Source organism: Microcaecilia unicolor, chromosome 2 (assembly GCF_901765095.1).
Source record: "Microcaecilia unicolor chromosome 2, aMicUni1.1, whole genome shotgun sequence".
Lineage (NCBI taxonomy): Eukaryota > Metazoa > Chordata > Amphibia > Gymnophiona > Siphonopidae > Microcaecilia > Microcaecilia unicolor.
Genome location: NC_044032.1, coordinates 613197201 through 613215045, shown reverse-complemented (window position 1 = coordinate 613215045; position 17845 = coordinate 613197201). Strand labels below are relative to the sequence as shown.

General features: G+C 45.7%; 1 protein-coding gene across 1 annotated transcript in view; it reads right to left on the bottom strand.

Moving 5' to 3' along the window:
* Positions 1 to 17578, bottom strand: part of LOC115461654 (F-box/WD repeat-containing protein 7-like) — a 452709-nt gene extending 435131 nt beyond the window's left edge. Inside the window, exon 1 of the mRNA XM_030191642.1 lies at positions 17434 to 17578. Coding sequence (XP_030047502.1) covers positions 17434 to 17502 — 69 coding nt within the window. The 5' untranslated portion in view covers positions 17503 to 17578. The remainder of the gene's footprint in view (positions 1 to 17433) is intronic.
* Between the last annotated feature and the right edge of the window lie 267 nt (positions 17579 to 17845).

Sequence of the window (17845 nt, the reverse complement as noted above, 5' to 3'; positions counted from 1 at the left end):
TGACCTGGATTGACCAGTTAGAAACAGGATACTTGGCTAGATAGACCTTTGATCTGTCAGTACAGCAATTCTAATATTCTTTGCCTGGGCAAAAGCCTCCAAGTAGAAAAAAGACCATTCTGATCCACAGGGGGAGGGAGACAAGAGCAAGCAGCTGGCAGACTACTTCATTGAGGATAGTTTACAAACAAGGAGTATCCCAAGTGTCCAATTAAATCCGCCCCCCCCCCCCCCCCCCATGGAGGAACTGTGCTCACACACCATGAGGGGACAAGAAACAGCAGTTTAGCTGGGGTGCTAGCAGTCCTATACACTGCCAGCAGCTATTTCCACCACATCAGCACCATATCCCCCAGAATATATTGTGTGCTACAGGAGTTGAACTGACCATCTCCCCTTTACCCTACCATAATCCTAGTCCCCCTCAGTTGCAGCCATGGTTCTAGAATCTTCAAGTACCAGCCTTAAAGGGCTTATACCCTCTGAGTACTTGTAACTGTGCACCTCTGTGCCATGGATGCCCCAAGCCCCCTTCACCCGTATGGTGCCAGTAAGAAACTGACACAAGCCAAGATGCCAAGACTGCTAAGTGGCTGCCAGCCAAGCAGTAAAGATTCTCCCCCAGACTGATGACTCTACAGGAAAAAAAAAAAGCTGAAAAGGCATAAGCCCATGGAGCCCCCTTGCTCTGCATGTCCAGTTAGTAGTGTTTAGTAATATGCCTCCCCCCTGCATGAGAAACCGGCTCAGGAGACACACAGCCAGTGAAGAAAAGGTCAACTGCTCCTACCAATGGGAAGGCAGCATGAGCCCTAGCAGCCTCACCCCACCCTAAGTGCTCCAGAGCTGTTGACTAGGCTTCCCAAACAGGCCCAATGCACTCAGGACAGAAGAAGGAAACTGGAACCAACAAGTGCACACACACACACACACACACTGCCTGCTGTGACCAGAACACTTGCATGATACTCTTCCCCCCACCACTTCACAAAATGGGCTTCCCTCGTAATCCTACTACCAAGAAGAAAACCAACAGCAATCCTGGAATTGCCTGCTATTGCTCTGGACAGCATACTTATGGGGGGGGGGGGGGGGTTGCTTTTCAAGTAAACTCTGTATCTCCTGGATACCTATGAAGATCAGAACAGCTAACCCAAGTTGGAGACACTGTTTTTATCAGTTTGGTGAGGCTTGAGATTTCCCACCAGCAGATTCATCTGCCCTGAGGCAGCCATTTGGCAAAACATTGGCCACGTTGTGCAACCTTGTTTAGACCTGGGAGTTACAAGTAGCAAATAAAAGACTGGTCTTCAAATGGTCTGCTTCTCTTCTGTTCTCCATATTGGATTTCGTGGACTGTCTGCCTTCTTTTCTCCTCAGTCCTGGATACCTATAGCAGAAACGGGGCAACACAGTAAATGACAACAGATATCTTTATGTATATGGTCCATCCAGTCTGCCAAAAAAGGTGGCATGGGCTATACCTGCCACTCTATACAGGTTACACTCCTTCATGATTAAACACTGGCATCACAAACAGGGCATTCAGCTTTGAACTCTGCCCAAGACTAGTCTTACTTCCCAAGTACTACAGTTGCCACTGAAACCCACTTCCGCCCATCCTGATCTGTCATTTGCCATTTTTTAGGACACAGACCATAGAAATCTACCCAGCACTGACTTTACTTCCCAGCTACTCGACTTGCCATTGAAGCACCATTCTTGCTTATCATCGGTGCTTTTTTCCTAGCAAAAAAGGTGTCGGTACTCAAATGCCAGGCCACCCTTCAGGGGTGGGGTGATCACTGAGAGACCCACCCCACAATAGCCAGGCTCCCTGCAACCAGTCACAGAATCTATGACAAAGCAGAATTGCTGTGTAGAGCCTGAGCTCTTTCATTAAAACTTGGGGACCATGGGTCAATTTTAGCAATGGAAAAGGTGCCGGTACTCAGTACCCCCTCAAAAAAAGCCCTGCTTATCATACACACATCAATAGCTATGATGTAATTTAAGTTTTGTTCTGATTCCGTCCTCTTTCTATATATTTAGTGATCTTCAAGGTTTATTACGGTTTTTCTTTTGTCTCCACTACCACCACTCTCTCCATGAAACATATTTCCTGATGTTACTCCTATGTTTGCCACCCTACAGCCTCAATTCATGTCCTCTAGTTCTGCTGCATCCCTGAAAAAGATCTGTTTCTATATTAATATTGTTCAAGTATTTAAACCATTTGCATCATATCTCCCCTACCCTCCTTTCCTCTAGGGCAGGGGTAGGCAACTCCGGTCCTCGACAGCCGCAGGCAGGTCAGGTTTTCAGGATATCCACAATGAATATGCAGGAGATAGATTTGCAAGCACTGCCTCCATGGTATGCAAATCTATCTCCTGCATATTCATTGTGGATATCCTGAAAACCTGACCTGCCTGCGGCTCTCGAGGACTGGAGTTGCCTACCCCTGCCCTAGGGTATACATATTTAGGTCTTCAAGTCTCTTCTCGTACTTTGACACAACCCCATACCAAATTTGTTGCTTTCCTCCGACTGCTCCAACTCTTTTTGGGTCCTTAAGATACGGTCTACAAAACTGAACACAATACTCTGAGTCTTCAACAATTATTTGAACAGGGATATTAACATCTTCTTTCTTCTGCTGGTTATGCCTCTCTCTCGAGGCAGCTTAGCACCCTTCTGGCTATGGTCACTGCTTTGTCACACTGTATCGCCACCTCAAGACTCTCGAACACTATCATCCCAAGGTCCCTCACCCGATATATGCATATACAACTCCTTTGATTGCTACTGCCTAAGTGTATCACTCTTCAAACTAAATTTTAACTTACAAACAGACCTTTCTTCCTATTTTTGTGGATTCATTCTCATGTTGTCCACTCGGTTGCAAATCTTTGTGTCTTCCATACAAAGGCAGGCATTTCCTTCTATTTGGCAATGTCACTCAAATAAAGTGAACAGAATCAGCCCCAGTACTAATCCTTGAGACACTCCACTACTCATCTTTCTTTCCTCCGAGCAAATTCCACTTACCACAATCAGCTGTCAGTCAACTGGTTTCTAATCCAGTTCACCACTTTAGGTCCTAATGTCAGTCTGCTCAGTTTATTCATGAGCCTTCTATGGAGGAAACGTGTCAAAGGCTTTGTTGAAATCCAAGTAAACTATATCTAGCACACATCTCAATCCAATTCTCTAGTCACTCGGTCAAAGAAATCATCTGGATTAATTTGACATGATTTTCCTTTGATAAAGCCATGTTGCCTTGTATCTTGTAACCCACAGGATTCCATACATTTCACTACATGCCTCCATTACTTTTCCAACAACTGAAGTGTAAGTTTCACACTTCTTCTCTTTTGCCATTTTTGTGAAGGAGCACATCCACTCTTCTCTGATCCCATGAAACTTTTTCAATCTCCAAGCATTTCTTAAATAAATCTTTAAGAGGACCCACCAGAACCTCTGAGCTCCCTCAATATCCTGGGATGGATCCTATCTGGCCCTTTTTTCTTGTTCTTAAATACTTTCTTCCACAAATAGTGCAATATTCTATTTCCATGTAAAGCTTTGTTAGCTGACCAAGGTCCATCTCCAGGATTTTCTTCTGTGAACACAGAAAAAGAGTATTCGCTTAGCATATCTTATTTTTCCTTATCACTGTCCTCATAGTGGTTCTACTACTACTACAGCATCTTTCAGTCTTACGATTCCATTCCTAACCTTCTCTCTCCAATATACCTGAAAAAAAAAGTTTGTCACCTATCTTTACAACTTTAGCCATTTTTGCTTCTGCCAGCTATATTTCTTTCTTTGCCTCTTTTGAGTTTTTCAGATATTTTCTAAATTTCTCTATTTGCATTCTTCTGTATTTCATAAACGCCATTTTACCTATATTTTTTCACTCACTTGCTTGGAGAACCATATCAATTTCCTTTTTCTCTTGCTTTTATTTACTTTCCTTACATAAAGAACTGTTGCCATATTTATAGCTCCTTTTAGTTTGGACCCCTGTCCTTCCACTTCTCTTATGCCCTCCCAACTTGTCAGCTCTTTCTTCAGGTACTTCCTCATTTTACTAAAAGTCAGAAGATTTGAAATCCAAGACTTACGTTTCATGTGCCTGACCTCCACTTTAGCTCTTATATCAAACCATAACATGCGACAATCACTGCTACCTAAGTGGGCACCCACCCGGACCTTAGGCACACTTTCCCCATTTGTAAGCACTAGATCCAGCGTCATCCCTTCCCTCACCATTGGTTCTGTCACCATTTGTCTAAGCAGAGCTCTTTGAAAGGCAATCACTATCGCTCTACTTCTTTCTGATTCCGAAGATGGGATTTTCCAATCTGCATCCAGCAGGTTGAAATCTCCAAGCAATAGCACCACCTATTTAATTCCTAAATTTTGGATATCTATGACCAGATCTTTTGCCAGCATCTCCATTTGGAAGTCTGTAGATGATACCCATGTGGACAGAGTTCCATCTTCTCTTTCCTAGGCAATCCATATAGCTTCATCCTTTCCCAGGTCCTCTGCATGTCAGCTGCTTTAATATTATTTTTTTATATACAACAGTACTCCTCCACCATTTCAGCTATCTATCCTTACTAAAAAGGTACAGTATGGTTGCATCCCATTCATGGGAGTCACTGAGCCATGTCTTTGTGACAGCAACCATACATGTTTGCTTCCAACATTACAGCTTGCAGATTCTGCACAGTGTTGCTTAGACTGCAAGCAATTGAGTTCATTGCTTTCCAGCTACATTTCATTGACTGTCATCTTTTGTGTACCTTTTTTATTAGTCTCCGTTTCTGTTTTGTTGCTGATAAGTCACTAAGATGGTATATTTTATTATATATACTAGGAAAAAAGGCCCGTTTCTGACACAAATGAAACGGGCGCTAGCAATGTTTTCCTCAGAGTGTGTATGTTTGAGAGTGTGTGTGTGTGTGTGTTTTTTTTCAGAGAGAGTATGTGAGAGAGACAGAGAGATAGAGTGTTTGTGTGTGACAGAGAGATAGAGTCTGATAGACAGTCGGGCTCATTTTCAAAGCACTTAGCCTTCCAAAGTTCCATAGGTTTCTATGGAACTTTGGAAGGCTAAGTGCTTTGAAAATATGCCTGAGTGTGTCTTACAGAGTGTATGTGAGAGACCTGCCCTCTCCTGCATCCATGTCCAGCAACCATGCGCAGCAACTGTCCTTTCTCCCCTGCCCTCGCCTGTATCCATGTCCAGCAACTGTCCTCTCTCCCCTGCATCCATATGCAGCAACTGTCCTCTCTCCCCTGCCCTCCCCTCCATCCATGTCCAGCAACTGTCCTCTCTGCCCTGCGCTCCCCTGCATCCATGTGAAGCAACTCTCCTCTCTCCCCTGCCCCCCCATCCATGTCCAACAACTCTCCTCTCTCCCCTGCATCCATGTCCAGCAAATGTCCTCTCTCCCCTGCGCTCCCCTCCATCCATGTCCAGCTCCTCTCTCCCCTGCCCTCGCCTCCATCCATGTGCAGCAACTGTCCTCTCGCCCCTGGTCTCCCATGCATCCATGTCCAGCAACTGTCCTGTCCCCTGCCCTCCCCTCCATCCATTCATGTCCAGCAACTCTCCTCTCTCACCTGCTGTCCCCTGCATCCATGTCCAGCAACTGTGCTGTCTCCCCTGCATCCATGTCCAGGAATTCTCCTCTGTCCCCTCCCCTGCATCCATGTCCAGCAACTGTCCTCTGCCCTCTCCCACCATCCATATCCAGCAATTGTCCTTTCTCCCCTGCCCTCCCCTCCATGTGTAGCGATCTCCTGTCTCCCTGTCCCCTCCCTCCCATCATGCCCACAGATTCTCCTCTGCCCTCCCCTCTATGTCTAGTGACTCCCCAAAACACACTTCCCCCCCCCCCCCGCCCTGCTCTCCCTCAACAGCCCTCCTTGTTTTCCTTCCGCCCAGCCATAGCTTAAAACTCATTTTACCAACCTGACTGAAGCAGAGTACAGCCGGCTCGCCTTCAGCTTTCCCCTTCTCTCTCAGCGTCCTGCCCTTGCGTAAAAGGGGAAATGAGGGCGGGACCACAACTGAGAGAGAAAGGGAAAGCTGAGCCGGCTGTACTCTGCTTCTTTAGCAGTCACGACTTCAGTCAGGTTAGTAAAATGAGTTTTAAGCTATGGCTGGGCGGCAGGAAACCAAGGAAGGCAGTTGAAGAAGAGGGAGGGGGATGGAACTCATAGGAGAGGGGGGCCTGGAACTCTGAGGGAACAGATACCCCTATGCTTCACATTAAATAGAAGTCAAAAACTTGACATTCTTTAATTGACATTGTGTTTAATGATTTGGATTTAAGCATTGCTTGATGTGTGAAAGCAGGCAGCTCATTTATTTTATCAGAAGCAGTGCTAAAATAACAGTCTGTTTGAATGTTTGTGCGGGGGGGGGGTGTTTGGCGGGGTTTTGCGAACTGTGAAGGAGTGGCGGGTGACTGAGGGCAGAGAGAGAGAGAGAGGGAGGGAGGCGCGGGGGCTGGCAACTGTACAGATTTCCCTCGAGGGCAGGGCAATTACGAACACTCGTGTGGTTGGTCACAGCTGCTTGTGACGAACCCGGAAGTATTCAGGAGATGGATACAGAGAGCAGGAATGCTTCAGGCTTCACTTTCTCGGCTTCAGAACGTTGGAGGTGCTTTTTATTATATAGGATACCACTGCTGTCACTCTTGCTTTTGCTGGGGTTGACTTCTTAAACTTCCTGCTTCCTTTTGTCACTCCCACCTTCCAGTTTAAACACCTATATATATATATATTGCCTGAATTTCTCACTAAGGATCTTCTTTCCTGACAAAGAAAGATGTAGCCCATCATTACTGAATAGCCTTTTGGTTTTCCATATATCACGCCATCCTTCTATGTATCTAAAACCTTCTTGCTGATACTAGGATTTAAGTCACCTTCCAAATTTCTCTCCCTTTCCATAAGCAGATAGTACTTAAGAAAAGGTTACAGTCCTTAAAGAATTTAGCTCCCTCCCCCCAGCTTCTAGAAAGCTCTCTATGTTACAAGTGAACTATTTTTAGCCAGGTCATTTGTTCCCAGGTGGATTACAACTTCAACTTTAAAATCCTTACTCTCTTATCTTATCACACTCAGTATTTAGTTTGTATTGCTGCTAGCTAAGGAACCTAAAAAGTAATTTACTTTGTTGTGCCCATGGACGGTGTTCCCAATTTTATGCCCCTGATAATGGAGTCCCCTAGCAGTAAGACCTTCCTATCTTCAGCTGTTTTATCTGTGCTTTGTTTTTTGTTGTTTTTTTTTTTTTTTTGGGGGGGGGGGGGGGTTTGCATTGAGTTACTTTCTGGAGTGAAGGAGTAGGCTAGTGGTTAGTACAGTGGACTTTGATCCTAGGGAACTGATTCCCACTGCAGCTCCTTGTGACTCTGGGCAAGTCACTTAACCCTCCATTGCCCCTTTATAAACCGTTTTGAATGTAATTGAAAAATCACACAAAGGCAGTATATCAAGTCCCATTTCTCTTTCCCTTCTTTGTGTTTGGCTCCACTTCAGTTTTGATATTCTGAGTATCAAAATGTTCCAAAATTGCAAAACAATTTTGCAAGGGCAACAGCTTGAAGGCTGGATGCGTCACACATCAATCTACTAGAGCTCACTGTTAACCCAGCTAGTATTAGGTTGTTTTATTCTCAGTGGCGGTGCGAGTAAATTGGTTATATGCTGTGGAATCCTGGAAGCTGTTCTAATTGCAGCCAATTCTTGTTTGAGTTTGGTGGTGCTGCCTCTGCAATTTGTGTAGCAGAGTTGTAGACATAAGGAGCAAGTCCTAAGCCTCCAAACGGTTTGCCTTAGAATTAATGAAGCACAGTGATTGCATTGAAGGTTATTTGATTATCATTTAATAGAAGAATTATATGTATAGGAAATGCAAACTATGGAGAGGGTGGGAGAGTATGGTAGCATGTGCTAGCAGCCAGGCATGCAGCCTCAAACACATCTGCACAGGAGTTTGCAGGTAAAACAAAACACTTTATTTATGCAATCACATATACAGAAGCCTGTTGCTTACAGCAGTGAAGTCTCTTTCCAAATCACAATGACCAGTCTTATTAGGGATGGCTTCTGGCTAGACCCAAACAATATACAGTTCCAAAACCACTCACAAATACACTTACGCCTGGTTCCCACGTAGACACCAAGGTCCTGGGTCTTCACACATAAATCAAGGAACTTCCTACCTTGGCAGTCTTTTACCTATAGACTATGGAAGCCTAAGTTTCAGGCTGCTCCTCTCTTCCCAGTATCCCCCTTCCTGGTTCTGCAGCCAGCTTGGCAAATTCCTTCCTTGGGGAGCCCCCTTATTTTCTTCCCAATGGGATTTTAACTTCCTCCTGTCTAAGCCCTGCCCTCCTGGCTAAGCAAGCTAGCATATTCTTAAGGCGGCTTGGTGACGGAGTGCTCTTAAATGGAACTAGGGCTTGCCTAGGAACTAACTCACAGAGGGTTTCGAGTGAAAAGGTGTATGAAAAAAATAAAAATAAAAAGTAATAAGCTATATGTTCGACTAACAGCAGAGTCTCCTTCAAGGCACTTGTCAAGTATCTGAGCCCAACCATGCCTCTTAACAAGGACAGGCCAAACCTTTTTCCTTTAAGCTACTTGGGTAACACAACAACAAAAAAACAAAACAAAACTGGGGACTATCACTGTACAGCTGACTACTCTGAGAAAGAAAGAAAAACATTCTACAATCAACTAAAATTAATCTATATAGCTAAGTTTGAAGAGAGTAATTAGTAAGGATCAGAGTAAAAGTAGTTATAAGATCACAATTATCCAAAGACAGGTAAGGCAAGGCAGTCTCTTTTTTGTTTTGATTTTTAAACATCCAGTACAAAGAGAGAGAGCAACTTTACACAGCCAGGACTTAAGGGATAGAAACAAAAGCAGTCAAAAATTATTCCAAAATGTATCAAACTTATCCAATATCTTTTTCCACTGCATCTCTGCCCCAGTATTCAGGCAGCACCAACACAGGAAAGAAGGAGGGATGTAGGAACAGGAGGAGGAAACAGTAGAACCCCCACCCCCCAGGGCCCCAGCAGAGGCCACAGGTGACATTCCATTCCACGATGAAGTAGTCCCCATCAAGACTAGTACTCACAGGTTGGAGTCCTGGAACCGGGGCTCCTCATAGCTCACCTGGGGTAAAGGTACATAGATCAATCCCCAACAGCAACAGGATGCTGAAGCTCAACCTCAGGGCCTAAGAGACTGTACCCCAGAAGCTAGGCCACACAAGAAACCCTGTTGCAGCAGTCCAACCATCTGCTAGAAGCAGAAAATACTGGAAAGTTTCAGGACTGCACCACTCCTTATACTGGTGATATCATTGAAAAGGTGAAATTAGGTCCTACTTGCTAATTTGCTTTCCTTTAGTCCCTCCAGACCAGCCCAGCTAAACTGATGGGTTGTACACACCTTCCAGCAGGTGGAGACTGAGAACAAAGATTCTTGACAGAATCAATGAGCCAAGCTCAACCCTATCAAGTCTCAGTATATCAATAATAAAACAGATGAAAAGAGGAAACCACCATCTGTGCCCCGCTGGTACCAATAAGCATGCTGGCAATGGGCCAACGCCAAATAACATTTGAATGTAACCTTATACATGAACAAATGGACAAATTTATGGCTCTGTTTTTTTTTTTTTTTGGTTCAAAAGTGACTGTGTTCGCTAAATTAAGTAACAATATGCCAAACCAAATCTGAAGTAATTACAACTGTCCAGGGAGGGGCGCTGGGTCGGTCCAGAGGGATGAAAGGAAAGCAAATTAGCAGACAGGACCTAATTTCACCTTCCTTAGTATCCCTCTGGACCAGCCCAGCTGAACTAATTTAAGTATCAAAGTAGTCTATTACGGGAGGGACCCTAACAGCCCCGCTGTCAATACCCGCTGACCATAAATCGCATCTCGACACACCTGAACATCTACTCTGCAATGCTTGATAGAAGAATGCAAAGACGACCACATGGCCGCCTTGCAAATATCCACTGAACACACCAAGGAGATATTGAGACAAACGGCTCAAACAGAGCCTGGACCAGTGCCGGGAGTACAAGATTAAGATCCTACAAAGGATGCCAGGAAGGAAACCGGGGTGGAGGCAGAATCTGAACTTCCCTGAGAAAACACATGACATCCGGATGACTACTTAAGGGTTTACCCTTCACTCGTCTTCGAAAGGAAGCCAAAGCTGCTAGCTGAACTTTAAGAGAAGCCAAGGCTAAACCCTTATCCAGACCATCTTGTAGGAAATCTAGCACTTGCAAGACCGAAGCTTGTAAAGGAGAACCCCCCCCCCCCCCCCACCCGAACATCACACCAAGCCTCAAAAATCCACCAAGCCTGGATGTAAGCTAGCAAAGTAGACGATGAGAATGTAACATAGTCCCTAAGACGTCCGCCGAGTGCCCATGCTTCCTTAATCCAGCACGCTCAAGAGCTAAGCCATAAGACAAAATTGTTCCGGATTCGGCATGACTACCGGCCCTTGGGACACGAGGCCTATCTCCTCTGGAAAATGAAGGCCGAGTTGTATGAGCAGATGCCTTAGATCTGCATACCAAGGACAGCTCAGCCAATCAGGAGCCATAAGTACATAAGCACTTCCACGCTGGGAAAAGACCAAAGGTCCATCAAGCCCAGCACTCTGTCTCCAACAGTGGCCAATCCAGGCCCCAAGAACCTGGCAAAATCCCAAAATTTAATAACGATCAATGGACTTTTCCTTCAGGAATCTGTCCAGACCCCCTTTAAACTCAGCAAGGCCAGCTGCCGCCACTACCTTCTCCGGCAATGAGTTCCAGAGTCTAACCACGCACTGAGTAAAGAAAAACTTTCTCCGATTTGTTTTAAACCTACCACATTCTAATTTCATCTTGTGTCCACTGGTTCTATTATTGTTAGAAAGCATAAACAAACGCTTCACATCTGTCCGCTCTACCCCACTCATTATTTTGTAGACCTCTATCATATCACCCCACAGCCACCTTTTCTCCAGGCTAAAGAGTCCTAGCCTTCTAAACCTCTCCTCATAAGGTAGTCGTCCCATCCCTTTTATCATTTTCGTCGCCCTTCTCTGCACCTTCTCCAATTCCTTTATATCTTTTTTGAGATGAAGCGACCAGAACTGAACATAATACTCCAAGTGCGGTAGCACCATGGAGCGATATAATGGCATAACAGCCTCATGCTTGTTTTTCATCCCTTTTCTAATAATAAACATTCTGTTCACCTTCTTAGCCGCCGCAGCACATTGAGCTGAAGATTTCAACGTCCTATCCACGATGACTCCCAGATCCCTTTCTTGGTCCGTAGCTCCTAAAGCAGAACCTTGCATGACATAGCCGTAATTCGGGTTCCTCCTTCCCACATGCATCACTTTGCACTTGTCAACGTTGAACTTCATCTGCCATTTGGACGCCCAATCCCCCAGTCTCACGAGGTCATCTTGTAATCTTTCACGCTCCTCCCGCGACGAGACGACCATGAATAACTTTGTGTTATCTGCGAATTTAATTACCTCATTAGGAATTTAATTACCTAAATCCGTGCTGACTGTCTCAGTAGCCCATGCTTTTGTACGTGCTCTGTAATTTTATTCTTAATAAAAGCCTCCACCATTTTTCCCGGCACCGACGTCAGACTCACCGGGCTATAATTTCACAGATCTCCTCTGGAACCCTTTTTAAAAATCGGCGTTACATTGGCCACCCTCCAATCTTCCAGTACCACACCTGTTTTTAGGAATAAATTGCATATTACTACCAGTAGCTCCACAAGTTCATTTTTCAGCTCTATTAATACTCTGGGATGAATACCATCCAGTCCCGGTGATTTACTACTTTTCAGTTTGCAGAACTGCCCCATTACATCCTCCAAGTTTACAGAGAAATCATTTAGTCTTTCTGACTCATCTGCTTCAAATACCTTTTCCGGCACCGGTATCCCTCCCAAATCCTCCTCGGTGAAGACCGAAGCAAAGAATTCATTTAATTTCTCCGCTACAGCTTTCTCTTCCCTGATCGCCCCTTTAACACCACAGCCGTCCAGCGGCCCTACCGATTCTTTAGCCGGCTTTCTGCTTTTGATATACCTAAAAAACATTTTGCTATGTGTTTTCGCTTCTAACGCTAACTTTTTTTCAAAGTCCTTCTTAGCCCTCCTTACCTCCTTTTTGTATTTGGCTAGACATTCCTTTATGTTTTATCTTATTGTCTTCAGTCAGTTCCCGTCTCCATTTTCTGAAGGATTGCTTTTTGGCTCTAATAGCTTCCTTTACCTTACCGTTTAGTCACACCGGCTGACGTTTGGTCTTTTTTCCTATTTTTCTAATATGCGGAATATATTTGTCCTGTACTTCTAGGATGGTGTTTTTGAACAGCATCCACGCTTGATTCAAGTTTTTTACCCTTTCAGCCGCTCCCTTCAGTCTTTTTTTCACCGTTCTTCTCATTTTATCATAGTCTCCTTTTCTAAAGTTAAACGCTAGTGTATTTGATTTCCTGAGTTCACTTACTTTGTAGCGAATATCAAAACCAATCATATTATGATCACTGTTATCAAGCGGCCCTCGCACCGTTACCCCCTGAACCAGATCATGAGGTCCACTAATGATTAACTAATGATTAAGTCTAGTATTTTTCCTTCTCTTGTCGGCTCCTGAACCAGCTATTCCATGAAGCCGTCCTTGATTTCATCAAGAAATTTCACCTCCCTTGCGTGTACCAATGTTTCATTAACCCAGTCTATATCCAGATAATTGAAGTCACCCATTAATATTACATTGCCCTTTTTATTCGCTTCCCTAATTTCCCTTGACATTGCTGCATCCATCTGCTCATCTTGGCCAGGCGGACAGTAGTACACTCCTATCACCGTCCCTTTCCCCTTTTCACGTGGAATTTTAATCCACAAGGATTCCAATCGGGGTTTTGTCTCCTGCAATATTTGCAGCCTGAGTCAAGGTTCTCATTTACATACAGTGCTACCCCTCCTCCAATCCTATCCACCCTATCACTACGATATAATTTGTAGCCCTGTATGACTGTGTCCCATTGGTTATCTTCCTTCCACCAGGTCTCAGAGATGCCTATAATATCCAGTTTTTCATTGTGTGCAATGTACTCCAGCTCTCCCATCTTATGCCTCAGGCTCCTGGCATTTCAATTTATGTTTGTTGTTCTGATTTTTATTACGTTTACTACATGGCATTATTAATATGTTGTCTTGTCTGGTCATTATTAATTTTATTTAAGTCCATCTGATCCTCTATGATTTCTTTGTCGTCCTTACTCACAAGTAACCCTTTTTTCCCTATCTGGGTGATATCCTCAAAAGATACCTTCTCCCGAACCATGCGCTTGTTAGCGACTGTTGGCCTTCCCCCCATTTCTAGTTTAAAAGCTGCTCTATTTCCTTTTTAAAAGTTGACGCCAGCAGCCTGGTCCCACCCTGGTTAAGGTGAAGCCCATCAGATCGGAATAGGCTCTCCCTTCCCCAGAATGCTGGCCAGTTCCTGACTAATCCAAAACCCTCCTCCCCACACCATCGTCTCATCCACATGTTGAGACTCCAGATCTCTGCCTGTCTCTTGGGACCTACGCATGGAACAGGTAGTATTTCAGAAAATGCTACCCTAGAGGATCTGGCTTTGAGCTTCCTTCCTAAAAGCCTAAATTTAGCTTCCAGAACCTCTCTCCCACATTTTCCTACGTCGTTGGTACCCACGTGTACCAAGACGGACAGCTCCTCCCCAGCACTATCTAAAATCTTGTCTAGGTGTCGCATAAGGTCCGCCACCTTCGCACCAGGCAGGCAAGTCACCAGACGATCCTCACGTCCACCAGCCACCCAGCTATCTACATGCCTAATGATTTGAGTCGCCAACTACAACAGCGGTCCTATCTTTTCCCCTGTGGGTCGTAATCACTAAATGTGGTGCTTAGTCCCTGCCGGTATCTATCTGTTTAGGTACGTTCACTCTAAACCCTGCCCTAGAGAACTACTTCAAGCAGCCCTGCCCCCAGCCCAGGAATCACAGGTTCAGAGCAAAGAAAAAAAAATAGAGCACACTTTGCAGTTTTTAGACGACAGTATAAGAGACAGAAAGTTCTAAAGAGGACACCCCCTAATAAAAACAAAACAGCATTTTTTTTGTTTTTTTTCTTCTTATCTTAAGTTTAGGTAAGGAATTTAAAGATACAGAAAAGATTATAGATCACTTAGCAGTTTCTGCCAACAAGCAAACCAGTTCAAGAAATCCTCTGTTCAGTCCACAGATCAAGCACTAGGATCACAAAGCAAAGCAAATCATAGAGGGCATCCGATAGAAAGGCCGATTAAGAGGTAGCAAAGACTGAGATGGGCTTGGCCTTTCTGTCGGATGCCCAAGATTTGCTTCGTGATCCAAGTGACTCCCGATTGGCTGAGATGTCCTCAGCCAAAAGATAAATCGTCCTCTCTATCCAAGCACCTGAAGCACACCTGGGCTATGAGAGCCCCCAGAGATCGCCACCTGAAGCGCCAAGGCTGAAACATCAAAAGCATGCTTCAAAAGTGTCTCTATCCGCCGGTCCTTAAGAGCCGTACCCCTATCCATCGGGACTGTATTCTTATTCACTTACTTTTGTTGAGCTTGGAAAGTTAAAATACTGATAGCAGAAATTAAATAACATAAAGAGAATTGAGACATAGCTAATGAATGCATGTTACAATTATAAAGTTTAGAAACTTAGTTGCTAAATATATAGTTAAGCTTTTTAAATGCTTTGAATAAAACAATTTATAATTTAGTTCTTTCTGTGAGTTTTTTTGTACTCTCTCTGCTTTCCTGAGTTTTGTGTTCATGGTACTCGGCCCTGACTATAACATAGAAAAATCCAGAACACGGTTGGTGAGTTTTGGACTCAGGAAAGGGGTGGGGGTTACATCCACTACCGGAGCCTTCAACAAATCCTCGTCCTGGTCGGGGAGTGGATATAGGTGCACCATAGAACTAGCCAGCCTGAAAGGAGCGTCAGGAATAACCTACTGTGCCTGCACTATGTCCCTGATACCTTGATGCATAGGCGTAGACTGGGGGGGGCAAGGGGGGGCAGTGCCCCCCCAAACGACACGAGGCGCTGCCGCGCCATTAGTTAAAAAAAAAAAAAAAAGTTTAAAAAAAAAAAAAAACACATGCAGGCACGCGCTCCTCTCCGTCCGATTGGCTTCCCTGCCCTCTCTATCTGCGTCCCGCCTTCCTCTGACGTCATTTCCTTTCGGGCGGGACGCAGACAGAGAGGGCAGGGAAGCCAATCGGACGGAGAGGAGCGTCTCCGTCTACTCCTCTCTCTTCCTCCCTCCCTCCCTCCGGCGCAGGCAGCAGTCTTTTCCAGCGTTCCTGGCAGCGGTAGCGTTGTACACGCTGCCTTTGGCTCTGCCCCGAAGCCTTCTCTTCAAGTTCCTGTTCCCGCATAGGTGGGAACAGGAACTTGAAAAGAAGGCTTCCGGGGCAGACCGAAGGCAGCGTGTACAACGCTACCGCTGCCAGGAACGCTGGAAAAGACTGCTGCCTGCGCCGGAGGGAGGGAGGAAGAGAGGGGGTAAACGAGTCACCATCTTGGACCTCGCGGGGGGGGGGGGGCAGAGGGAAGATGGATAGTACTGGGAGGGGTGGGGAGCAGGAGATGGATGGGACTGGGAGGGTGGGAAGCAGTGGGAAGGAGCAGGAGATGGATGGGACTAGGAGGGGTGGGAAGGAGCAAGAGATGGATGGGACTGGGAGGGGTGGGTGGGGAGCAGAGGGAAGGACCAGGAATTGGATTGGACTGGGAAAGGAGGTGAGCAGAGGGAAGGAGCAGGAGATGGATTGGACTGGGAGGGGTGGGGAGCAGCGGGAAGGAGCAAGAGATGGTTGGGACTGGGAGGGGTGGGGAGCAGAGGGAAGGAGCAAGAGATGGATGGGACTGCGAGGGGTGGGGAGCAGAGGGATGGACCAGGAGATGGATGGGATTTGGAGAGGTCAGGCACAGCAGAGGGAAGGAGCAAGAGATGGATGGGACGGAGGGATGGTGAGCAGAGGGAAGGAACAGAAGATGGATGGGACTGGGAGGGGTGGGGAGCAGAGGGAAGAAGCAAGAGATGGATGGGACTGGGAGGGTGGGGAGCAGAGGGAAGCCTACTGGAAAGAAGACACTGCATAAAACAGAAGACACTGGGATCAAAGCGAATAGAAAAACTACATGATCAGACAACAAAGGTAAATAAAAGTTTATTTTATTCATAATTTATTAATTGAAATGTCAGCTTTTTGAAATGTGCATCTGTGATATTTTGCCTGTAAATTTCATTTCCTTCCTCCATATTAGCATATTCATTTGCATATGTATATATGCAAATGATATGCTAATATGCTCCGCCCATTTTTTTTTGCCCCCCCCAAATGAAACAGTCAAACTACGCCTATGCCTTGATGCATACTTTGACCAAAGGGTCCACTGTGCGGTGAGCAGCCAGTTCCTGCTCCTCTTCAAAGTTTAAAGTATCTGCTATCAAAGCAATTAATTCTTGCCAGTCTTCTTTATGAAAGACCCTGGCCACCGAGGGATCCTACTACTATTACTACTTATTTCTATAGCGCTACTAGACATATGCAGCGCTGTACACTTGAACATGAAGAGACAGTCCCTGCTCAACTGAGCTTACAATCTAATTAGGCCAGACAAACAGGGCAAATAAGAGATAAGGGAATTACTAAGGTAGGGATGATAAAATATGGGTACTGAACAAGTCAGTAAGGGTTAGGAGTTAAAAGCAGCATCAAAAAGGTGGGCTTTTAGCTTAGATTTGAAGACGGCCAGAGATGGAGCTTGACTACAGGCTCATCCCCTCATCCCCTCCCTCCCCGGTAGCTGATCCTCTGCTGCAGCAAAGGAATCTTCTCCCCTCTCATAGTCCTCCAAATCCAGCACCAAATTATCTCCCTCACCAAGGGACTCTAAATCCATGTCTGCGGGCCTGCCTCTACTTCCTGGATCTCCCAGGAAACCTGAGGTCTCTTAGAGCCAGAAACAGGGGGCCTGTACCTGTTCAAGGAAGGGCCGAGCGAGGAGACCAGCGCAGTAAATCCATTATACACTGCCAAAACAAAATGTGGCGGGAAACTCCCCGCTCTGGGGGCCTCTCCCTGTGCTCCCACTGATACCGCCTGCAGCTGAGCCTGCTTTTCGGTGCGCATCGGAGGCAACTCCGTTGCTGACTGGGAATCTAAGATGGCGAACGGTCCTGCCAAACCCGGCACCACCAGAGATGCGCTAGAAGCCAACCCACCCAGCCAAAAACCGCTGAACCGGAGGAAACCACAAACCTGCTGGGCCCGCCACAGCCGCCACCGGAATCTCCTTTTCTGAAGTGGTACAAACTTTGCAGACGTCATCTTGCTGCAACAGCCCGGTGCTGACAGCGACGAAGCATCTATGATACGGCCGCCAAGCTAACCGCACTCCAACGAAACAGGGGACCAGGCTTCCAAAGAAGCAGGGAAAGCAAGATAGAAACACTAATAATAATAAAAACAAGGGCGGTTTTGCACTAGTCAGCCGGTTTTTTTTTTTTAACCGCTGCTGTGCTCTTTGAAAAGACCCGCCCCCCCCCCTTTTTTTAAACTTACAGTGGCTGTCCCCCGCGGTCCTACAACACCCTTTCCTCGAAGGGGTGTAGTAGACCATCCTTTAAACTAAATTACAAATTGTGCCAGAGCAAGACAAGGAAAGGCTGGG